At 41.7% G+C, this 25,361-nt stretch overlaps 2 protein-coding genes across 6 annotated transcripts in view; one reads left to right on the top strand and one right to left on the bottom strand.

The window, feature by feature from the left end:
• Positions 1–25,361, top strand: part of DYNC2LI1 (dynein cytoplasmic 2 light intermediate chain 1) — a 57,790-nt gene that overhangs the window by 31,045 nt on the left and 1,384 nt on the right. Inside the window, exons 11-13 of one of the 3 annotated variants that reach the window (XM_037744408.1) lie at positions 61–158; positions 568–660; positions 5,709–5,847. In XM_037744408.1, the coding sequence (XP_037600336.1) occupies positions 61–158; positions 568–660; positions 5,709–5,847 (330 nt within the window). Of the gene's footprint in view, positions 1–60; positions 159–567; positions 661–5,063; positions 5,351–5,708; positions 5,848–25,361 lie in introns of those variants that run through there. The other 2 variants (XM_017544852.2, XM_017544854.2) reach the window with 2 other exon arrangements.
• The window catches only part of ABCG5 (ATP binding cassette subfamily G member 5), a 27,701-nt gene continuing 10,279 nt past the window's right edge, over positions 7,940–25,361 (bottom strand). Inside the window, exons 5-13 of one of the 3 annotated variants that reach the window (XM_017544849.2) lie at positions 24,606–24,738; positions 22,992–23,131; positions 21,507–21,636; positions 20,777–20,990; positions 20,471–20,676; positions 19,362–19,500; positions 16,497–16,682; positions 9,818–9,930; positions 7,940–8,391 (exon numbers count right to left, since the gene is read on the bottom strand). In XM_017544849.2, coding sequence (XP_017400338.1) covers positions 8,198–8,391; positions 9,818–9,930; positions 16,497–16,682; positions 19,362–19,500; positions 20,471–20,676; positions 20,777–20,990; positions 21,507–21,636; positions 22,992–23,131; positions 24,606–24,738 — 1,455 coding nt within the window. In that variant the 3' untranslated portion in view covers positions 7,940–8,197. Of the gene's footprint in view, positions 8,392–9,817; positions 9,931–10,708; positions 11,207–16,496; positions 16,683–19,361; positions 19,501–20,470; positions 20,677–20,776; positions 20,991–21,506; positions 21,637–22,991; positions 23,132–24,605; positions 24,739–25,361 lie in introns of those variants that run through there. The other 2 variants (XM_017544850.2, XM_017544851.2) reach the window with 2 other exon arrangements.

The raw sequence follows: 25,361 nt of genomic DNA, 5'->3' as shown, positions 1-25,361 counted from the left end.
TGGTAGAGTTTGTAATATTTTAATCAATGCAGTCATTTGGAGTAAAACTTGCAATTTTAGGATCTCCTCCTGTTCCTGAAAATGACATTGGAAAGCTTGATGCCCACTCACCAATGGAGTTGTGGAAAAAAGTATATGAAAAGCTCTTTCCACCAAAGGTACATAATTCTAATTTTTTAAAGCAAGATTTTTAGCACTATATCTAACAGTTATAGGAAATGTGCCAAAGGGCCTATTATGATCACTTTGTTTTTATCTCTCATGCTCAAAAATCAATTAAACATCTGCTAAAAATGCAAATAGGCACTGTGGGGGTTAAAAGATGAGTAAGACATGGTTCCTGCTCCACTTTCAAAGAGAGTTATCTGGCAGTTAGAGAAGGGAGAGGCAACTGAAAGGGGACCTGTGGAATGGGAAGTGGGCCTCAGCGGTGATGAAAAAAGCTTGGAAAATCCTAGAGAGCCTTCGTGGCAGGCTGAGGAATGGGAGCTTGGTTTTTTTAGGCAGATGGTAGCCATTGAATTTTGGGTTATAGGCATTAAGTGATTTGGAGATTTATAATTTCAGAGTATTAACATGCTGAAAGATATCAAGGACCCCGCGAGAGATCCTCAATATGCTGAAAGTGAAGTAGATGAGATGAGAATTCAGAAGGATCAGGTATTATCCTAAACATTTACTTAATTTCATCTCAAGTTTTATCACAAAACCTAGAGTGCCTTGTGAATTCCTTACATTTTTCTCAATGTATTTACTTAGTGTTTCTTTTTCACTGTTAAAATGATTTAAGTAGTACATCTTTTTAAATAACACACTAATAGCATACTGTAGAAAAAAATAAAATTTTGCTATGAATAAAGAAACATTTTAAAATCACCTGTCATCCTACCACCCAGACATGACTTCATGTTCACATAAACCTTTTTGATTTTCCAGTTTCCATTATATTAAAGTTGAGTCGTGATTCTTACCTTGCTGCTGGAGAGACATTTTCTTAATATTCTTTGGTTTGTGGAATTATGTACAGAGTTTTGGTTTTGATTAGGACATTCAGACATACCTGTACTTTCCTTGTACCAGAAAACGTATCTCACCTAGTTAAGGACAGAAAGCATAATCTGAAAGCACACAGGCATATCTGACACAACCCAGGATCTCTCAGGAAAATGCTTAAAAGTGGCTGCTACCATTCCGTGTATCCCTAGAAAGCCCCATTTGAACACATAAGTCTGATGTAAGAATGTAAGGGTTGGTAAATTCACTATGACCCAAATACTTAGGTTTTTCTGAAAACAAACAAGCAAACTTAGATTTTAGTTTGATGTGATAAAATGAGACATTGTTCAGATTCTGTCCGTATAGGAGTAAGCTTACATATGGTAAGCACTAGGTTGAAAGCCGCCCCAGCGACAGTCACGTTGTTATGAGGGTAACCTGAATACAGCTATCAGCTGGGAGCAGGAACCAGGGTATTTTTCTCAGCATTCACCTTCAGGGGACCCTTGGAGAAGTAAGCAGAACATTTTATGTAAACACAGAGTCCAGAAGACTTTTGAAAAATATGCCATGAATATTTAGAAGGTTTTGTAGCAGTAGCAAAGTGAGAGGCATGTTGCAGAAACAGGAAAATGACCTCATGTAATCCTTATTATGTTTTCACGTTGTAAAGATTAGTTGGAAGTCATCCCTGATTAATATTTATCAAGGAGTCAATGATTAACTGTCATTGTTGATAAGAATATCTGTTTATGTTGCATAAGGATCACTTTTATTAAGTTCATATACATCAGTATTACTAAAGGATTAGGGTATTTGTGAGCATCATGAGTTTTCACATTCAAATCTATCTTCTCTAAATGACTTAAAACCAAAAGAATTTTGTGTGGAAAGGAAGGCAGCCCCACAGTACCCATATCACTCTTCATTCATCTCTTTTTTTTTTTTGAGACGGAGTTTCGCTCTCGTTACCCAGGCTGGAGTGCAATGGCGCGATCTCAGCTCACCGCAACCTCCGCCTCCTGGGTTCAGGCAATTCTCCTGCCTCAGCCTCCTGAGTAGCTGGGATTACAGGCACACGCCACCATGCCCAGCTAATTTTTTGTATTTTTAGTAGAGACGGGGTTTCACCATGTTGACCAGGATGGTCTCGATCTCTTGACCTCATGATCCACCCGCCTCGGCCTCCCAAAGTGCTGGGATTACAGGCTTAAGCCACCGTGCCCGGCCTTCATTCATCTCTTGTATCTCACTGCCAGCAGATCACCAATTCCTATCATCTCTTGGTTCGAGATTTTTTTTTTAACCTACCTGAAAAGTTGTGCTATCCTAAGTTTGCCTCTTAAACCAGTTTGATTAGTGTGGTTTTAGATGAATTGCATTGATCCAGATTGCACACATAGTACCTTAACATAATTTGTGCTTTAGCTTTAAAGATACCCTAATGATTATCAGTGTTGATGCTCAATTCTTTCATTGATAATCTGAATTTAAATTTTGACATTCTGCTACACAAAATTTTTAATTTGAATATGATTTCAAACTCTTTCAGGAGTAGTTTTGAGACCTTATGTTGTTACCAGTTGTGTCTGTGAAATCAGTCCTCAAGGATCTAGGAAGACCCTTTTCATGTTTCTTACAGACTTAGGGTCTTTCATGATTAGCTCTCTTTAATTATTCAAAGTTCTGTCTTTTGCCAAACTTCACATGGGCACCAGAAAATACTTCAGTAGTATTTTCTACTTTTTAAAAGCCCACTAGCTTTAAAGCATTCTCGAATTTAAAGGAATGTGAGTGTGGAAAGTACTTGCTAAGCCCTTCCCCCTCTTTTGTGTTTTTTTCTTTTTCTTTGATACTGGTCTTGCTCTGTCATCCAGGCTGTAGTGCAAGGGTGAGATCATGGCTCACTGCAGCCTTGAGCTCCAAGGCTCAAGCAATCCTCCCATCTCAGCCTTTCAAGTAGGTGGGACTACAGGCACACGCCACCATGCCCAGGTTTTATTTTTTTATTGCCCAGGCTGGTCTTGAACTCCTTGCCTCAAGCATTCCTTCTGAGTTGGCCACCCAAAGTGCTGGGATTATAGGCCTGAGCCACTGTGCCCAGCTTCTTTTCTGTATTTTTGTTAAAGCAAAAAAGAAAAAAAAAAGTTACAGTTAACATTTGTTTTTAAGGCCTTCTTGGCCAATCACAGATATCTTTTGAAAACTTTTCATTTGCTATCCCTTTAAACCAACAATATATTATTTTGGAGCCATATCATTGTCATATTGATGATCTAGTGGACTTGGTGGGTTCTGTCTCACACTGGTTATTCCTTTTTCTCCCTCTGGCATGGCCTGTGTGACAGCCCTAGTTTTCTTATACTTTGCTATCTGCAAAAGGGAGATAGATACTACTAGCAAAGAATCTCAAAACAACGTTTTCACCTTTGTCATTGGCAATAATAATTCAGCACTTCCAGTTAAAGACAAGGTTTACAATAAACAATTTGTTTATTCTTTATAAGTTAATCTTTAAAACCACAAGTGGTAGATAACTGGTGAACTGAATTAGCTTCATTAGAAAAAAATAAACCAAGCTGTAAAGACTACATATGATTATTACCATGGAAATTCTTCCTAGAATCCAGTGAGGAGTTAAAAAAAAAAAAACAAGAAAAACACTCTTCCAAAGTCTATATACCATTTTGAAATGTCTAACATTTAAATTTTAATAACTTAGAGTATAGGTATGAAAGGCACAATCTGCAGTGTTTCTGAAAATTAGAATGGTTTTTCTTTTCACAGCAACTTCAATTATGTTAGCCAAAGGGCAATGATTGTCTTATCTTGCAGAGTAACCATGTTTTGTTTATCCGAAGTGGTAATAACCTTTGTACAGTTATTTAGACATTGAACAACATGTAGAAGGCCGGGAGGCATCCCTTTAGATGGTCCCTTTTCATGTCAGTTGCTTTGTGCCGGATATCCACCTCCACTAAAATTTATTGATGAATTGTAATGGTAACATATACTCATTGTGAAAAAATTCAAAATATATAGAAGTATGAAAATAGAAAATGGAAGTACCTGCCCTCTCCCTACCTGTGTGCTTTTTTCATGTGGCACATACTATCTTTTCATGTGGCCACTGTTATTTTTGCTGGCTGCCTTGGAAGCCACTTGTGAATGAACGCTAATTTTTTAATCAGTCCTTACTGGGGGACATCAAAGTTATTTCCAGTTGTGAGCTGAGATAGAACCATGAGTTATGATCTTCCTTCTCTTTACATCCTTGTGCGTTGCTCTATTATGTATGATAAATTTCTAAAAGTAAAATCACTGGGACAAAGGATACACACACACACACACACACACACATTTTTGAGACAGGGTCTCACTCTGTCATCCAGGCTGGAATGCAGTGGTGCAATCACAGTTTACTGTACCCTTGACCTCCCAGGCTCAAGTGATCCTCCCATCTCAGCCTCCCAAGTAGCTGGGACCACAGCGCACACCACCATGATTTTTTATTATATTTTTTTTTCAGTTTTTGTAGAGACAGGGTCTCCCTATGTTGCCTAAGCTGGTCTCGAATTCCTGGGCTCAAGCAATTCTCTTGCCTCAGCCTCCCAAAGTGCTGGGATTATAGGCATGAGCCACCGCACCCAGCCTGGGTATATATTTTTTAAATATTTTGCTTACTTCGACCAAGTTTTTGATGAGAGCTGACCAGCAAACAATTAAAAATAAGATCACCTTTAAATACTTGAAGAATGACAAATGTCTAGTTCATTAGTTGAAAGGCAATTCATATGTATTATGTAGTTTATGTACATAATTTTGTTTAAAAGTTTAATAAGTGCATCTCTAAGTGCTGCTTAGCAGCACAGAAACTCTGAAGACTGTATTTCTAGAAAATAAGTCCTAAGCATAATCATTTATAAAATAATTGTCAAGAAATCTTTAGAATGATAATGCTATTAAGGATACATTATTATATCTAAGAAATGATAAGGCAATTTTAAGGTGCCTCCTTGAATTCATAAAGTTGATTTTTCTTAAAGTAATACATATTTTTGTTTTAGGAACTGGAACAGTACAAAAGAAATTCTTCCAAGTCTTGGAAACAAATCGAACTTGATTCTTGAGCCTAATTCAATTATTGTATCTTCTTTTCCAAATCCAAATAAGATTATATTATGAATTAACTATTGTGATAATATGTGAAGAAAGTTAAACTGTATAATTTGTTAAAGGACAAGCTGGGTTTCTTGAACTAGTGCATCTCCCTGTATATCTTGAAGCTTTTTAAAAGGAAAAAAATATTTCAGAACCATGTGTAATTTTTTTTAATAAAATAATCTACCTACCTTTAACATGTTCAATTCAGCATGTATAAGTTTCTGCTTATATGTTTTTAAGAATATAAAAGTGAGAGTATTTGCTGACAGTTTTACATGCAAGGTTTAGTGCCCATGTTAGACACATTCCTTCCAAAAGGCACTCTCAGCTATAGCTGGGATGAAACCGGAATTGGGTTCACAGATGTCAAAATTTTACTCTAACAGTGAGGTACAAAAAGCACCTGAAATAGGAGATGTGCGTTCCTGCGTCCCCACATCTAGAAAGTCTCAATCAGTGGTCTGGAATGGGGCATTTTTAATCAGCACCCATTTCACCCCTCCGTGAGACTGACACATTTGTTTTAAATATCACTTTTTGAAGAACAGGCACATTTAAGGAGATATCCTACCAAGAAGCAGGACAAAACATCATGTGTTGGGGATAACCAGGATTATTTCCGAGGTGGGATAGCCTTTAAGAAGCCATTCCAATCTGTAGTGTACCTGCTGACCAAGTTCATTTTGAGTAAGTATAATTGCTATGATTAAAAATTATTCCGGCATACCCAGTTTTAGACTGCATTCTAGCCCGGGCAATAAAGCAACACCCCTGTTCTCCCTCCCTCTTCCTCGTCCTCTTTCTTCCTTTCCTTTATTTTTTTTTTTTATTCTTTTTCTTTCTCTCTTTCTTAAAAAAAAAAAAAATTATTCTGTATTCTTCCACGTCCACCTATAAAATACGTTGACTCTAATATGCCATGCACCCAGCTTCAGATAAGCACATTTACTACCCCAAGGGAGGGGTGTCTGTGCAGATAGCACGCCATCTGCTTATTGCAATGAACTAGGACTTCATAAATTATTTGCAGTATGTGTGGTTCTAAAACCCTTGAAAACAATTTTCAGTATGTTTCCAAGGAACCTCAGTCTTAAGCACAGGTTTCTTGCTGAGTGCTATGGGAAAAGAGATCCCTTTAAATTTACAATGAACATTATGATCTCAGAAATATCACTGACTTGGTAGGAAGAAACAGCCTATTCCACAAGAGTAATAGGAATTGTTATTATGTAATTTGATTTTCTTACACATCACTGTCCATTTTTGACTTGAGACACAAACTGTCACATATTGAAAGCCATTGTGTTTTTCTAAGTTGGTATCACTAACATTTAATAGGTTGAAGTCACATGTGATATCGGTTTTCCAAATGTTTCTGAGCTAGAATGAAATTCATCTGCATATGAATAGTAGAAAATGTTTCCACTTATGTTGTACACCCATATCTTTAGTAAGTTGAAATCAGTGATTTCAAAAGAGGTTCCTGTGGGACTCTTTTTGAACTGCTTTAATAGATTATCATCTCCAGAATTGTCTATAACTGATGTGACATATATAATCTGTAAGACATTGTGTAACTATTATACCATAATCATCCATGTCAAAGACCTTTTATAAAAATTGACAATACTAGTCTGATAATTTACCAATTCCTCCACATCCTTAAATACTGTTCTAAGAAAGAATTTTACTATGGTTTCCTTAATGAAATGATCTTTCCTACTTCAGTGTGTGACATTCAAATGCTATAATTTATCTTTCTTCACAAGTTAGGTCACAGTAAGTGAACAAGTTCATGTCCTCTCTACCATATTCTCACCCAAAGTTACCATAGTAACATTGAGACAGTTTCATTTTGGGTTCGTACATGAATTACTTGAAGATCAATCAGAATCAGTCATTTTAATACAGAACCCATTTTTAGTAACCTATTTACATCATTTTATCGTTGAAAATATGTAATACAAGTGTCTGTATTTATACATATCAGCGCTCTTTACAGTTCAAGAATGTGAATTTCTAGTGTGTACCCTGTTCTTCTTGTAAATAGTATGTCAACACTTTCTTTCCTTCTTTTTCAGAGACAAGGTCTTGCTCTGTCTCTGTTGCCCAGGCTGGAGCGCAGTGGTTCCATCACAGCTCACTGCAGCCCCTAACTCCTGGGTTTAAACAATCCTCCCACATCGGCCTCCTGAGCCTCTGGGATTACAGACGTGAGATACCATGTCTAGCTACATCAGCATTTTTTCTACATGGACTTTAACATCTAATCTCCAACCTTAAGGAGGTTATTTCTCAGTGCATACACTTAAACGTTTACTTGTAATTCTATAAGTAAACTCAGCTGAAAGTGGAAAATAGCAAACGAATCTTTAAAAACATAACCAGAGGTTTGTCTGGTGTGTTTTGTTCACTGTTGAGCCCACTCCTACAGTTTTTATTTTAATCCTCAGTAAAGTCACCGGGTGCTCTGTCACACTGGTGCTCATTATCCATCTGCCCAGCATTCTCTCGATGCAATCAGGTAACTCCAACCCCTCGTGTGGACATGTGCATTTAACTCTGGGTTTTCCATGAACAGAAGCATTCTTACCCAATTCTGCATGATAACCTTGCTTCAGCTAAACCCACAACTTTTTTTTTCTGTCACTTATAGTCAGTGATCCTTCAAACCTTTTGTTTTTGCCTAATCCTTTACCAAATGTAAGCATATTTTTAAGCTGACTTATTTTTTTCTGTGTCTAGAACAAGGGGAAAAAATAGACGAGTCTCCCATTGTTTTATGAATGATTATTATTTACATTTTTGGGCCAGCTCAGTCACAAACTTCCAAATACCACACGTTCAGCAAGGGACTGAACCATTTCCACTGCATTCAGGGCCTGCGTGGATCCAAGAGGCACAAATGGAGTCTTAATGGTTAAAAGACTTAAGATGTCCTATCTAGAAAGAAATACATGGCACTCTCATTTCACACATTCAGAGCAGTCATGCATAGTCAGCAGCTTCACTTCCATTTTCCCAGCCATGGTTTTCACTACCTGCTAATAAGATGATCTCTTATTTTGAAAACAACTATTCCTAGGATGACAAGAGCTGGAATAAATGAATACAAAACCAGAAAGTTCATTGTGAATCTAGATGTTGCACCTGGGCAGGTTTGCTCAATGAACTGAATTCCTTGAGTGAAGGCACACATTGGATTAGTTGTCACAGAAACATTTGCGCTGCCTGCCAAGGAAAAGATTGACAGTGTCAGGTATGGTTTATCTCAGGTAATTTAATCAACAAGTATTTACCAAATGCTTGCTAAGTACCCTTCTTAATGAAAAATACAGGACACTTTAGCAAGCCCAGAATTTACAATTTGATGAGGCAAGAGTGAGCAGTTCTGGGCTTTGGCTTCATTTGAAGATGGACATGTTTTTGCTTCTGTTTTGCGTATAGATTCATTACGTATTCGTGATAAAAATCATGACCACTTAGCAGGGGCTATCCTAAAGTTACTGACATTATCACCTAAACTTATTTAAAACAGCTACTAAATTCAGCCATATTCTTTGGTTGTCTCTGGAGTGGCCATGAGGGTTTTTTTTTTTTTTTTTTTTTTTTTTTGAGACCCAGTTTCACTCTGCCGTCCAGGCTAGAGTGCAACGGCTCGATCTCAGCTCACTGCAACATCCGCCTCCCAGGTTCAAGTGATTCTCGTGCTTCAACCTCCCAAGTAGCTTGTATTACAGGCATGCACCGCCACGCTTGGCTAATTTTTGTATTTTTAGTAGGGACAAAGTTTTACCATGTTGGCCAGGCTGGTCTCGAACTCCTGACCTCACATGATCCACCCACCTCAGCCTCCCAAAGTGCTGGGATTACAGGCGTGAGCCACCGTGCCCGGCCACCCTGAGATTTCTAATGGCCATAAGGTCCTTGTCCTGGTCCTACTTCCATCTGGTGGGATTGAGGAATAGACTTTTGTCAAAAGTGGCTTTACTTAGCTAGTACAATGTACATTTTGGGGAACAAGAGGTCACTTCAGCCTGCTTGAATGTGTTCAGTAGATGCAGGAACTGAGTCTATCTGGAAGTCTATCTGAGTCTTAGTGTACATAAGGCCTGTCATTTTTTAACAACATCAAAGTGGCCCTTACCTATTGACCTTTGACAGGAGACTAATTTGACCACTGCATATTTTCTTTCATTTTAAAAATCAGAGGCTGGGGATGGTGGCTCACCCCTATAATCCCAGCACTTTGGGAGGCTGAGGTGGGCTGATCACCTGAGGTCAGGAGTTTGAGACCAGCCTGGCCAACATGGCAAAACCCTGTCTCTACTAAAATACAAAAATTAGCCAGGCATGGTGGCGGGCACCTGTAATCCCAGCTACTCAGGAGGCTGAGCCAGGGAAAACCACTTGAACCCAGGAGGCAGAGATTGCAGTGAGCCAAATTGCACCATTACACTCCAGCCTGGGTGACAGAGTGAGACTCTGTCTCAAAAAAAAAAAAAAAAATCAGAGAAAATGTTAGGCTGTATTTCAAAACAGAGTTTTAAATTGAATTATTATAAAACACAGCTTTTATTTCAAAAATACATTTCCTCTAAGAAATTGCTACCTCAGAGTAACATGTAAAAATAATATCCCCAAATAGAATACTTACCACAAGTGAAATTCAGTCCGTAGAACTCATTGACTACAAGAATCTCACTGCAATATTTTTGGAATGTAAAATAACTGATGATTTTAAAAGGAATGGGCATTTCTTGTATGTTTCTTAAAAAAAAGAAAACAAAAATGGAATTCAGTAGTCTCTGGCAATAGTCCCACCAGATGAAAAGAAAGGCAATCCTTATGTCATGTTTTCCAACATGAATATAGTTTTCTATCTCTTTATTATAAAAGTTATGCTCACTATAAAAAGAAACCGTCAAACAATATTAAAAAATATAAAGAAATACCATTGCCTAGAAATAACTACTGTTAACATTTTGGTTATATATATAATGTTTTATATAAATGGAATTAAACTATAAAACTATAAACTATATATTAAATTATAAAGTTTTATATAAATAAACTTTTTTTTTCAGAGGATAATTTGTTTATATTAAATTGAACATGTTATCCTTTTGGGATAGACCTATTACAGAATTTGGCATATACCCATTTGCATTTTGAATTTGTTATACATTTGCATTTAAACATTGCATGATAAGTTCTTTATATATATATATATATTTATTGCACTTTAGATTCTGGGGTACATGTGCAGAACATGCAGGATTGTTGCTTAGGTACATACATGGCAATGTGGCTTGCTGCCTCCTATATCTGGCATTTCTCCCCATGTTATCCCTCCCCAATCTCCCTACCCTCTGTTGTTTCTCCCCTCTTGCCCCCCAACAGACCCCAGTGTATGATGCTCTCCTCCGTGTGTCCATGTGTTCTCATTGTTCAACACCCGCCTATGAGTGAGAACATGCAATGTTTTATTTTCTGTTCTTGTTTTCTGTTCTCAGTTTGCTGAGAATGATAGTTTCCAGATTCATCCATGTCCCTACAAAGGACATGAGCTTATCATTTTTTATGGCTGCATAGTATTCCATGTTGTATACAGAATTAAACTCTTCATGCTCTTTCCTAACCTACTCTTTTTCTGCCAAACATATGTCTCAGACATCCTTCCAAGTCAGTAAGCATAGCACTTTGTCATTTTTAGTCACAGCGTGGTGGCCTGTGATAGTGAAGACCTTAATTTAGCAGTTCTCTCATGATCAATTACTGTCTACTTATTTTGGTAAGCACTATTGTCATAAACATACAAGAAAACACAGACCTAACGCACACCAGTTGGAGGAGGAGATTTGTGATTAAACAGAAAGTTGAAGGTACCAGGGTAGGAAGTTAGAACTATTCTAGAATATAAAGGAAAAAGGAAGGAGAGACTGAGCCAACATTTATTGTGAAAATGAAATATGTCTCCTCTCCAATCTATTTCAGGTGAGACTTTATGCTGACACTGTGATCTTCTTAGTCCACTATATATTTTCTGAAAATCAAAAGATATAAAATTTTGTTTGCAAGGCACCAGTTCTAGGAGCTTGAGAACTTCAAAAGACATATCCTATCCCTAAGGAACTCGTATGTGGCTGGAGATATAGAATATATCCTTACAACTATAAAACTACACACGCTACCTCCTGTCACAGTCTTCCTTTGGAGTAATGAACTATTTGTGAATAGTTTGTCTCAAATAGTAGCCTCGGCCTCCCAAAGTGAGACTATTTGTCTCAAATAATGGTGAACCATTTGTGCCAAGAAAGTATAAAAACATGTGTGCCATATATCCATGATATTCTTGTATTTAGTACATATGGTTTCACCTGTTTCCAACTGGCCCCCAAACTTTTAGTTATTGGCAATTTCCTAAGGCACAAAATTGAGTTAACCACATTGAGAGGTTGCTCATTGAAAAGGATACATGGGAATCTGGGAAGGAATTAGGGGAAGAGGAAGGAAATTCTAGGAAGGCAGAAATGGTATGAGTACAGGCATGTCAAGGGCTGCATATGGGACTGACTAGATCAGAAAGACTGGAGCAGAGGATGTGAAGTATGAACAGTGGGAGGGAAACTTGAAACAATAGCCAGAAACAGGCATTTCAGGGGCTTGACATGAGTTGAGGATGAATGACCATAAATGAGAAAGGTCAGGCTGAAGTCAGCATCCTGAGAAAATTAACCTGACTCCAGCAAGTAGGATGGCCAGAATGAGGACAGAGTAAGAACAGCAAAAATAAATAAATAAATAAAATAAAAAAGGAGCAGACTACAATAGAAGTGTAAGATGACAAAGGTCTGAAGTAGGATGATGGCTGTGAGGGTGGCTGCCTGGTGGCTAGAGTGCTATCTTGTTGAGGTAGGAACTGCGGCACCTTTGTTTCTCCCTGTACCACAGAGTCAAACACAGAACGTTCCACATGCATCTACAGTTTGATATCAGAAAAGAAAACCAACATAATTTGATGAGTCATACAGTGTGTATACAGTTCAAAGACAGAGGACTCATTCACTTATTCACTCAATTCACAAATAATGTTTGCAGGTGTAATTAGTCCACGGCCCACGGGCTGGCCGCTGAGAAGGTCTAAAATGATGAATAAGACACAGCTGCTACCTTCAAGAGGCGGCTAATCTGTTACTGTAAAGGAAGACTGTGACAGAAGGTAGCGTGTGATAGGCTGAGAGAGAAAACAAGGGGCTTTCAGAGACAGTGTGTCTGTAACGTTTGGAACAACGGACTGTGCAGGTGACAGAAATGGATCAGTGAAAAACACAGACAAAAGGACAAGCAGCGGGAGGAACCAGAGATCTAGATGTATTGACACGACATTGTCCACATTATGTTGGTTTGTCCTTTTTTGTTGTTATTGTTTTTGCTTTTGTTTTTGAAACGGAGTCTCATTCTGTCACCTAGGCTAGAGTGCAGTGGTGTAATTTTTGCTCACTGCATCTCTGCCTCCCGGGTTCAGGTGATTCTCCTGCCTCAGCCTCCTGAGTAACTGAAATTACAGGCACGTGACACCACATCCAGCTAATTCATATTATGTTGTTAAATGGGAAAAAAAGGTATGCATATATGTTACACAACAGGATGATTTCATCTTTATTAAAAATTGTATAAAATTCTGACAGGTACTGTGGCTCACGCCTGTAAACCCAGCACTTTAGGAGGCCAAGACAGGCGGATCACCTGAGGTTAGGAGTTTAAGACCTGCCTGACCAACAGGGAGAAAATCCAACTCTACTGAAAATACAAAATTAGCTGGGCGTGGCGGTGTGCGCCCGTAATCCCAGCTACTCGGGAGGCTGAGGCAGGAGAATCACTTGAACCTGGGAGGCAGAGGTTGCGGTGAGCCGAGATTGCGCCATTGCACTCCAGCCTGGGCAACGAGCGAAACTCCATTTCAAAAAAACAAAAAAAAGTATATAAAATTCTAGCAAGGACTACAACAAAATTTGACTCCGGGCTCTGATACTTCAGGTAACTTTTACTTTCTTTCGCGTATAGATTTATATTGCGTGCATTTCTTCCCCCAAGAATTTGCATGATTTTGTAAGCAGAAAGAATGGCAAAGCTAGTTTCCTTTGTGTTTGAAAGAGGAGGGAGCCGCCAGCACAAACGCCGCAGGTAGTTGTTCACTAGGGAGATGATGACTGGGGAGAAAAATGGGTAAATGAAATGACTAGCAGGTTGATGTGGCCTTTAAGAGCGGAGTTTTAATTCAGTGATGGGAGTGGAATCCATGTGCAGCCTTGGGATGTTAAGATTTTACAACTAATCTGAGAGTATTTAGTATTCTCGGCCACTACCTACCTTTTAAAAGCAATTAACTGCCAGGCGCAGTGGCTCATGCCCGTAATCCCAGCAGGGATTTGGGAGGCCAAGCCAGTGAAATCATTTGAAGTCAGGAGTTTGTGACCAGCCTGGCCAACATGGTGAAACCTCATCTCTAGTAAAAATAAAAAAATTAGCTAGGCATGGTGGTGCTTAACTGTAATCCCAGCTATTCAGGAAGCTGAGGCAGGAGAATCACTTGAACCTGAATGGTGGAGGTTGCAGTGAGCTGAGATTGTGCCACTGCACTCCAGCCTGGGTGACAGAGTGAGAAGAAGCAAAAAAAAAAAAAATAAAGAGCAATTAACTTCCTTTTCCTAAAAACCCAATACAAATGCTTCTTATGATGGGGTTACTTCCAGATAAATCCATCATAAATTGAAAATATTCTAAGTTAAAAATGCATTTAAGGCTGGGCGCAATGGCTTACACCTGTAATCCCAGAGCTTTGGGAGGCTGAGACGGGGGTATCACCTGAGGTCAGGAGTTTGAGACCAACCTGGCCAATATGGTGAAATCCCATCTCTACTAAAAATACAAAAATTAGCTAGGCGTGATGCTGGGTGCCTGTAATCCCAGCTACTCAGGAGGCTGAGGCAGGAAAATTACTTGAACCTGGGAGGCAGAGGTTGCAGTGAGCTGAGATGGTGCCACTGCACTCCAGCCTGGGTGACTGTGTGAGATTCTGTCTCAAAAACAAACAAACAGAAAAATGCATTTAAGACACCTAGCCTACCAAACATTACAGCTTAGCCTGGTCTACCTTAAATATGCTCAGAACACTTAACGTTAACCTACAGTTGCGAAAAATCATCTAACACAAAGCCTATTTTACAATAAATTGGTGAATATTTAATGCAATTTATTGAATCCTGTTCTGAACATACAGAGTGATTGTATGGCTACTCAAAATATGATTTCTAGGCTGGGTGTGGTGGCTCATGCCTGTAATCCCAGCACTTTGGGAGGCCAAGATGGGCAAATCACTTCAGGTCAGAAGTTCGAGACTAGCCTGGCCAACATGACGAAATCCCATCTCTACTAAAAATACAAAATTATCTGGGCATGGTGGCACACCCCTATAGTCCCAGCTATTCAGGAGACTGAGGCACGAGATTCGCTTGAACCTGGGAAGCGGAGGTTGCAGTGAGCTGAGATTGAGCCACTGCACTTCAGCCTGGGTGACAGAGTGAGACTGTCTCGAAAAAACAAAAACAAAATACGTTTTCTACAGAACAGGTATCACTTTCTCAAAAAATCTAAGTCGGGGATCATCTGTGCATGAAATGGCACCAGATTAACTGAAACAGTGATTCGAATAACAACAGAGGAGATGCTGCCTAAGGCTGGATCTGTACGTTGCCAGCTTGATTCTGTGCTGTTGGTGTGATTTGATTTCTGCATTTTTCATGAATGTTAATAATCCACTTAAGCAACATGGACAAATACAATATAATGGTCTTAGTGTGAAAAAATATCCTCCTTGATTGATCAAAGCTTAGTTCACTTTGCTTTATAATATCTCACCTTCATATAACTCACTACAGTTTATAATGTGTTTTCATATTGATTATTTCCTTTGCTTCTCATGATCCCTTGGGGTTGGTGGGGCTGAAATCGTGATCTCTTTTTTATAAATGAGGAAACTAATTTAGATAGAAAAGCAACTGTGGCAAGTGGTAGAGGAAGTTTCTGACTCATAGGTCAGCCTCGCTCCAGGAAGTCACGTGCTTCACAGCCTTCATAGTGGTGTGACGAGCAAAGTCAAGGCTGAGCTTCATTTTCTTATCTGAAAATGGATTGCTCTGAGAGTTAAATAATTAAACACACATTTATAATTTTATATAGTAGATGCTCAGTAATGTTTTTGCTTTTTGATTGGATTTTAAAATTTTTAAGTCAAGTCCGGATACAGTGGCTCACACCTATAATCCCAGCACTTTGGGAGGCCAAGACAGGCAGATCACGAGGTCAGGAGTTTGAGACCAGCCTAACCAACATGGTAAAACCCCGTCTCTACTAAAAATACAAAAATTAGCTGGACGTGGTGGTGCATCCCTGTAATCCCAGCTACTCGGGAGGCTGACGCAGAAGAATCGCTTGAACCCAGGAGGTGGAGGTTGCAGTGAGCCAAGATCATGCCACTGCACTCCAGCCTGGGTAACAGCGAGACTCCATCTACAAAAACAAAAGTCAAAGAAACAGCCTTCATGTTTCCTTGGGGACCCATAGATTAATTACTAGATTCCACTCACATCACCTGCTGGGATCATTTTTACCCTTTTAAAATTTTCTGCCCTTTTTGCTGCTGCTTTTTTAAAAAGTGCGGATATATTTTTTCCTGGTTGTAAAATGATGCTTGTCCATTATAGAGCATTTATAAAATACAGAAATATGAAGAAAAAAATTAAAATCAATATCACCCAGAGATAATTCCTGCTATCATTTGGCTCATGTCCTTTAAGCCTTAATACTCTTTGGAACAGTCTTTTATCCTGCAGGCTCTTTTTTTTTTAATCTGACTAATCTTAATTCCTAACAATAACTGGGAATTGTGAACTACAGTACCCACTCAACAGTATCAGGTCAGAAATGAACTAATGCATGCAAGTTATTTAGCTTGTCGCATGGGCTGTGGGTTTTTCCTGGAGCATCCAGACTGGTTTTCTTCTCTTGGTATAATGGCCTATTACATGTGAATCATATCATAACATAAACTTGTCAGTTCCTGATTCTTAATAAAAAAGACATTTTATTGAACAAATGAACAGTTCAAGGTCTAAGGCAATAATGATTAACAAGCAGTATAAATGTTCCAGACTATAAGGTAATATCTGAAATCACTATCAGTTCTCCTCTGGAATTCCTTTACAACAGTCACTATTAGGTGATCATTAATAACAGATTATCCCAATCTAAATTTTGGAATTGTGATCTCTTACCTGAGGAATCCAGATCCAATCAGCACCCCCGCGATGCACAGCAGAGCCACTACACTGTTGACTATATTTGGGTTTTGGACCATACCAAGTAGCACAAGAGTTAGAAATTCACCAATTAAGTGGGGGGCCAAGAGAGCAGCAGAGAAATATCCAAATCTGGCAACCTCAGGATATAAGCCCAGCGTCCTAGAAAAGCATAAGCTCTTTAGTTTCTTCTCCAAGGGCTGTCATTTAAGAAAAATACTGCACTTGCCTCTATGAAGAAATCCTTGGTGGTGAGTGGGTAGGAGGAGTTTGCAGAGCAAGCCACACTCCCCTTTGAAAGGCCTTTTTCAAAAGGAGCCAACATTTGAGACTATTTATTACATCAAATTGTTCCCATTGGCTGCAACTCAATGGGAGGCACCTTTTCCCTTTCACAGCTCCTTCAGCTCTCATAGGAAAACATTAAATTACTTAGACAATGGTCACAACTCACTGCAGTAAGCAGGCTTGTTGAACTCTACAGGCTTCTTCATAAATAACCATATTCCGCCTAGCTAGCACCACACCTACCTTCATGTTAAGGGCTCACCCAGTCTGCTTCCCAGCCCCTCCTTCCCTGAACCTCATCTCTGTCATGTGGGATTCTTGCTCATGTGAAAACCCCTCACTTCTTTTGTCCTCGATCAGGTTAGCCCTCCCCAGGCCAACTCCATTCCATTCTTGCCTTTTATTCTACCAACCTCATCCATTGACTTGACCTTCGTTTTCTTTTTTGAGACAGAGTTGTGCTCTGTCACCCAGGCTGGAGTGCAGTGGTGTGGTCTTGGCTCACTAAACCTCTGCCTCCTGGGTTCTGGTTATTCTCCTGCCTTAGCCTCCCAAGTAGCTGGGATTACAGGTGCCTGCCACCACACCCGGCTAATTTTTTTTGTATTTAGTGGAGATGGGGTTTCGCCATGTTGGCCAAGTTGGTCTCGAACTCCTGGCCTCAAGTGGTTTACCCACCTCAGCTTCCCAAAGTGCTAGGATTACAAGTGTGAGCCACTGTACCTGGCCTGACCTTCATTTTCTTGTAAACAAACCACCCTATATCCATGCACCTTTCCTCTTATATCCTTTCTCCGAATCACATTTCCCTGGTGATAGTGTGTCTTCAGCGATCATCAGGCATGGCTGCTCTTTATCCCGTTTGTAGAGTGAGCAAAAAAGGCTGGCATGTCTTATACTCACCCCTCCTTAACACTTACTCTTCAGGCCATCTACTTTTCCTCTGCACAAATCATAAGGTTTGCTTATGCTATCGATGCCATTCCTCACTGTGGTCTTCTGTGACGTCTAAAGCATTCTCTCACCTTTGATGATTTTATAGCATCTGGACCAGGATCATTTTTTCTACTCTCCACTATCATTTTCCTCAAGCTCTTTAACCCTCTTGATGAGCCATCCACATCAGTGGTTCCTAATTAACTAATCTCCTCAATTCCAGTGGCTCCATCTACCTAATCTTGATGACTCACCATGTTTTGGACTTAAATATTACTCAAAAAGGTTCCACTCCCAGGATTTCAGAGTCTGAGGACACCCTCTCTGATCATGGCCTCCTGCCTCTCACTTCCCCAGTGCCCTCACTGCTGCAGATGCTTGGCCCCTTCTACCATTCTTTGCTTTATCAATTCCCACATCTGGGGACCCTGCTCTCTCTTAAGCAATGGAAGGTGTGCTGGACAAGACATATTGCCACACTAACTGGGTCCCCTCTGCCACTTTGCTTCAGCTGGCTCCTGGACCCCTATAATTTCTTCAATGTGTATTGAGTTCTAATAGCATATTCCATTACGACTGATATAAACTCTTACTTTAAAATTTTCCCCTCCCTATTTCATTCTCTCCCCAGTGCTCACCAGCTGAATTCACCTCCTATTTTATTAATTTCTTGCTATCTTCATCATCTCTATTTTTCATTCTCTCTCTCCCCCTCTGTCTTCCTATACCCCATCTTTGAAAGCATGACCCTAGCAGCTTGCATCCTTGATCCCATGTTATTTGGATTCCCCTATCCCTACCTTGGTCTACTCTGGAAGCTTCCTCTTTGACTTATCCAAATTTTGGCTGCATTTTCATCTACTCTCAATCTAATGTGTTCTGATGGTCTTATTTACCACATCCTAAAACAACCGTAGTTTGAACTTGGTCATTTAAGCAACTGCCCCTCTTCATCCTACCCTGTAATACCAAGCTTCTCAAAACAGTATCTGCTTCCTCCATCTCACACCTTACCCTCTTGTAAACCTGACTTGCACCCCCACAACTCTACTGAAGCTCTGTTTTGGAAGATTGCAATGGCCTCCTCCCCTGATGCCTCACCTCCTTTAACCCCTGCGCTATTGAAGTGTTCTTCACTGCACAAGGAAGTGACACTTCCTTGAAACTCTCTCCTTCCTCATCCTCTCTGACGCAGCCCAATCCTGCTTCTCTTTCTACCTCCCTGATCACCCTCTGCCTTCTCTGTTGGCTTGCTGTCCTCTTCCTACCCTCTGAATGTGTCTGTTTTAAGATTTTACACTCAGGCTGCTTTCTCCCTGCCCCCGGGCCCCACATGCACCTGGATCCCAGCTACTTCAGAGCCCTCTTCTCCGGCCCAGGCCATTCCCTGGCAGGTGTCATCTTGGTGGTTTGTTCTCAGGTCTCCTGCAGCCCACAGTTGGGCTATTTACAATAAAATTAATGTCCTGGAAGATCGGACATTGCACTAGACACTGACGGGCAACGTGTAGATCCTCCAGAGCAGAGAACTCCACCCCGGAGCTCTCCCTGCACAAGTCCCACTGGCTGTATGACTCCATGGGAGCCTGGCCCTGGGTGAAATGAACAGCCCCTCACCAGTAGCACACACTGCTGAAAATCATGGTGGCAACAACGCTGAAGGGGAGGACATGCAGCACGTAGGCCAGCAGCATCTGCCACTTCTCGTAGAGGCCATCCTGACTCTCCTGGTCGCTGACAGCTCGCAGCACAGGAACTGGGGATGGAAGGTGGTTTCAGAACAGTCAGTCCACCCGGCTGAGAGAGGGAGGGCTAGCTCAAGCTGAACGTGAGGTCTGTCAGGGCTGCATGGGGTGAAAACCAGCTGGCAGGGGATTCCTAGGCAGGGAAGGAGGGGACCTGCCATCCACAGGACAATAAATCCCCACCCCAGAAATCTACACTCTACCTGAATTGCAATACAGTTGCAAAAGATGTAATTTATTTCCTTCTCTCTAAAGCGGGGAGTTGTCACCAGTTCAATAAAAGTACATGCAAAGGGGGCAGGAATCAGTGATTTGAAGCACTTTGTCTCCTTTCTGTGCAGGACTCCCCCCACCCCATCCCACCCCTGCCACCAGCAGCCTGCATTTTACACTTGCTCTCAGAAGGCCAGGCAACCCTGGTAAATGCAGACACTGATCCTTGCCTCTCAGGTCAAGCTCTAGGGCAACTTCACAGCAGTGGAGTCGTCTTCTCTTATTCCCTTACAGTGTTGCCTTTGGGGAATCCTTCTAACATCCACTTCCTGCAACATTAGGCAACCAGGTATTGTCTCTGGAATTCCACTGAGTTTAAAAATGAGGTGCTGGCTGTCCTAAAATCGGCTCCAAAAAGAAGCTAATGGTGCGGAGGTGGCCTAGTTGCTGAGCCCCCTGGCTGTGCATCTAAGACGGCCAAGATGAGATAGGAGGAATGATCTTTTGAAAAACTCCTCAAACCCTCCCCACCAGCACATCAGCACTTCCTGTTTCCCTGGATCCTCAGCCCCCAGAGAGATCCACCTGGTGAGCTCATTCATATTAACATGTTGGTAACTCAATGGTTGCCTTTCCCCAGAGAGGGAATCCGGAGGGCCAGGTTTAGCTCAGAGAAATATCCTTATGATGGTGGACTGTTGTAAGGTGACAGCTGGAGAAGGGAGGTGTTTAGGGAGAAAGGTGCACCTCCAGCACGTGGACACTTACACAGATTCACAGCGTTGAGCATGCCTGTGTATGGGGTGGCACCCACAAACTGGTACAGGAGACCCACACGGTCCTGGATAGCACCCTTTAGCACATTGTTCTGGACCCGTAGAACGAAGAAAAGGAGGAACAAACCCATGATCAGATTCTGAAGGAGACGCATAATCACTGCCAGCTTATTTCTCACCAAATTTCTTGTCACTCTCCTGAAAACAAACAACCCTGCTGTAATTCCTTTTCTGAACTGTTATTGGGGGATGGCTAAAATCCTCCAATGGGCATTGCTCACATGTGTGAGCCTCTTACCTCAAGAGAACACCCAGTTTAGAGAAAACTCCGGGAGAATCTTTGGTTTTGAAAGGAACCATTGGTAATGTTTTCAGGTGTTTCGTTCTTTCAATATTCTCCAAAGTTTTATGACAAATCGCTGATTTCTTGTAAGCAGATTCTATCATCTGGACTCTCTTGTAGGTTTCTATTTCCCGTTCCTTGCTTTGGGTATCCACTGATGTCAGGTCCACTAAAAGTTTTTCCCAAAAGATGTCACCCAAGTGTTTTTAAATGCATGTATGTACATGGATATACATTTGGTACAGGAGTACTGGCCATAATACCTCATCCCATCAAGATAAAACTTGTGGTTAATGCCTACCTATAAAATCAGAATACTTTAAAGCATCCCAGCTGGGCCTTGAGGATCCCATTGGGATGGTTAATGCCTACCTATAAAATCAGAATACTTTAAAGCATCCCAGCTGGGCCTTGAGGATCCCATTGGGAGAATTTGGAAACTCAGCTAATGATTCTCTGACAAAGTAGTAGCAGGGCACCAGTTTGTTTGAGAGAGCTCCCCAACCTCATTCTGATAGTCATCTCTGGCAAGTTAATTGACCAGGCCAAATAAATTCCTTGAAGAGCATAAAACACAAAAACAAAAGCAACGGTCAAACCCACTAGTGCTGGTGTCATCCAGGTAGGAATCTGAGATTAGAAGTTTAAAAACATTCACAATGGGGAATGTGAAAGAAAAACTTACTATAGAAGTCAAAAGGGTTTGAATGTTCAGGACAAGGGTAACCGCAGTCATTGAAGAAATCAAGCATTTCCACTGGTGTGCCACAGAAAACCAGCTCTCCGAAGCTCAGGATGGCAATTTTGTCAAAGAGCTGATCAGACAACAGATGTAGTTAGTGTGTGATCACAAGAGCAGCAATGTACTTTGAATGTCTCCAAGAATACTGATGCAGGGCCAAGGTCAAGTATTCCTTATAGTCACCATCTCTTTATGGGAAATACACTTCCGAGCAGTCAGTCCTTCAATGGCCTTGGCCCTGCGTCAGTATTCCTGGAGACAGTCAAAGTGCATCGCTACCCTTGTGAGCCTAGGCTAGCACTGTGGGTTATGCTGCCTCCATCGTGAGGCCCAGCGTCATATCTGGGTTAGACAGGCATGACTGGACCTGGGTTAAGTCCCAGCCACACCATGTGGGCGACTTCAGGTGAGCTGGGGTGGGTCTTAGTTTGTTTCTTTATTTTCATTTTAAATCTCAGCTTCTACTCTATAAAAAGCAAATAATAGCTAACTAAAGGGATACTGGGTGGAGGAAGTGAGATTTTTTTGGAAAGAAATCTGTAAGATTTAGTGGAAAAACACAGCCTTCGAAGCCAATATGGCTGTGAAACCCTAATGCTAGCTTTTTACTATTAATAGCTGTGTGATCTTGGCTCAATTTGTTTTTTGTTTGTTTTTTTTGTTTGTTTTTTTGAGATGAAATCTCACTCTGTCACCCAGGTTAGAGTGCAGTGGCACGATCCCGGCTCACTGCAACGTCCTGGGTTCAAGTGATTCTTCTGCCTCAGCCTCTTGAATAGCTGGGTTTACAGGAACATGCCACCATGCCTGGCTATCAATTTTGAATCATTGCTAAGTTTCACTCTTTTCCTCTGTAAGGTGAATATGCTGAAACACACCTCATAGGAGTGTTGTGCAGATGAAATGAGCTAGGTACAGAAAGTATGTGGAACATGGTAGGTGCTGAAAGAAGTGAGTTTTCATCCTTTGCTCTTCCTGTCTTAGGAGCTGTTGGCTTCAGTTGCTCTAGCACTAATCTTTTTTTTTTTTTTTTTTTTTTCCTGAGGCAAGGTCTTGCTCTGTCACCCAGGCTAGAGTGCAGTGGCATGATCATGACTTTCTGCAGGCTTGACCTACTGGGCTCAAGTGATCCTGTCACCTCAGCTTCCCAAGTAGCTGGGACCACAGGTGTGTACCACCATGCCTGGCCCATTTATCTTTTTCTTTCTTTCTTTTTTTTTTTTTTTTAAGAGATGGAGGGTCTCACTTTATTGCCCAGGTTGGTCTCAAACCTACTGGCCTCAAGTGATCCTCTTGCCTCTGCCTCCCAAAGTGCTGAATTACAAGTGTGAGCCACCATGCCTGGCCACTGCACAAATCCCGCCCCTGCCCCTGCGATTCCCAGCTCAACACACCATAGACCCGGCCTTTACAAGTTGAACCCCTTACCTGAAAAAGCTCAGAACGGGGCTGGTGAATGGTAAGGACCACAATTCGGTTCCTGCGAGCCAGTTCCACCAGGAGGATGACAATCTGATTAGCCGTCATGCAGTCTAGGCCTGTGGTCGGCTCATCAAACAGCATGACCTCTGCCAGCAAAGACAGGCCAGACTTCTGAGGCACTGTAGAGCCCGGGCTCTGTGCTTCAAACTCAGAATTCTCAACTGTCCCTTACTGAATTTGCACCCCATCCAAACAGTATGCAGTGGGAAGTAAACATGGAAACTGGCTTTCAGCCTGAGCTCAGGAGAAAGGACCTGACCTGGAAGGGTCTAATTCCCAGCTCTGGAGCACATGTGGGGCTCAAACCCTCCAGGGGACAGGGAGTAAGGAAATCAGGCCTCTCATAGGGTACTAGGTTCTGCCCAGGGCACCCTGCCAGGAAACAAAGGCTGGCAGGCTGGCATGAAGTTGTTTTGAAACAAGACTGAGTGGAGGTTAGTCAAAAAGACATAACCTCATTTCATGTCTGTAACACTTTCCAACACCAGCAGGGTCTTTGCACAGGAAAAAAAAAAATCTGACCAATAAAACAAGGTCTGAAGTGTGGCAGGGATTTGAGTTCTTTAGAGGGTTTAAAGTAACTTATTTCTACCTAAAAAATGACAAGGGGGCTGGGTGTGGTGGCTCATGCCTGTAATCCCAGCACTTTGAGAGGCCAAGGCAGGCAGATGGCAGATCACTTGAGGTCAGGAGTTCAAGACCAGCCTGGCCAACATGGTGAAACCTCGTCTCTACTAAAAGTACAAAAGTTAGCTGGGCATGGTGGCGGGTGCCTATAATCCCAGCTACTCAGGAGGCTAAGGCAGGAGAATCACTTGAACCAGGAGGCAGAGGTTGCAGTGAGCCGAGATCGTGCCACTGCACTCCAGCCTGGGCGACAAGAAAGAGACTCCATCTCAAAAAGAAAAAAAAAAAAAAAAAGTGACAAGGGCTCTTAAAAACACCTCTACCTGCCTTCTAGTGACAAACCACCATCTGAAGAACAGGCAGCCCTGGTCTGCCACAGTGCAAAGAAAGGATCTAGATGCAGTCTGCCCTCTCCACTGCATATGAGTGGCGAGGGTTCCCCAGGCGATAGGGAAAATGACCAAACCAGGCAGAGGATCGACTACTCTGTTTTGACACTCCCTTCCCCACAACATAAACACTTTTGAGTGTATTATTCAAATTCCTATTTTAATTCCTGCCATTTCATGAACACCTGTGGTCATACCAAAACTCACTGGCTTTCCCCAGCCCACACAGTGGTATTGCCCTGGTAAGAAGAAGCAATTGGCCAGCCAAGGCTCTGTATTCATGGAAGACTCCGGTGGGGAACACTGCAACACCAATGCAATGCTTCTTAGTCCAAGAGCTGTTTTGTTTGGATGATGGAATCACATCGGGAAATGAGCTATACAGCATTTCAAAAAAAACGGGCCCCTAGTTTGAAAAACCTGTGATTTCAGTTGCACGCGACCCCCTTCCCGAATGAGGACTGTGAAGAAAGGGCCCAAAGTGTCTGCAGACACACAGAAGATGCCCAGACAGTGGCTCGTAACAGTTCTGGGCGTCACTTACTGGGATCCTGGAGCAGCTGGGCTGCGATGGAGACCCGGCGCCGCTCACCGATGGAAATGCCACCCAAATTGTAGTTGCCAATCAGTCGGTCTGCCACATGGCTCAGACTCAGTTCTGCCATGACGGCCTCCACCTGCAAGAGACACAAATTACAGGAAGGCTGGGAGTGGCTGCAGCTGTTTTTTCAACACCTGCCCCACCCCCAAGAATGCAAGGGCCACTTCCAGACTCACCACACCCTGGGGAAAGCACATCCTTTATAATAATATGATCCAATCTGGCTTAAATCATAATATACATCTCAGATCAATAAACAATATGAATTTTTTAAAACATCCGCAGAGGCTGGGTGCTCTGGCTCATGCCTGTAATCCCAACACTTTGGAAGGCCGAGGAAGGAGGACTGCTTGAGGCCAGGAGTTTGAAACCAGTTTGGGCAAAAAAGAGAGACCCTGTCTATAAAAAAGAAAATAAATTAGTTGGATGTGCTGGCATGTGCCTGTAGTCCCAGCTACTCGGGATGCTTAGACAGGAGGATCGCTTGATCCCAGGAGGTTGAGACCCCAGTTAGCCATGATGGTACCACTGCACTCCAGTCTAGGCAACAGAGCAAGATCCTTCCTCAAAAATAAAAGTGGGAGGCCGGGCGCGGTGGCTCAAGCCTGTAATCCCAGCACTTTGGGAGGCCGAGGCGGGTGGATCACGAGGTCAAGAGATCGAGACCATCCTGGTCAACATGGTGAAACCCCGTCTCTA

Source organism: Cebus imitator, unplaced genomic scaffold, assembly GCF_001604975.1.
Source record: "Cebus imitator isolate Cc_AM_T3 unplaced genomic scaffold, Cebus_imitator-1.0 Scaffold172, whole genome shotgun sequence".
NCBI classification, from domain to species: domain Eukaryota; kingdom Metazoa; phylum Chordata; class Mammalia; order Primates; family Cebidae; genus Cebus; species Cebus imitator.
The sequence above is the reverse complement of the archived record's forward strand: the minus strand, read 5'-3'. Positions and strand labels throughout refer to the sequence as shown.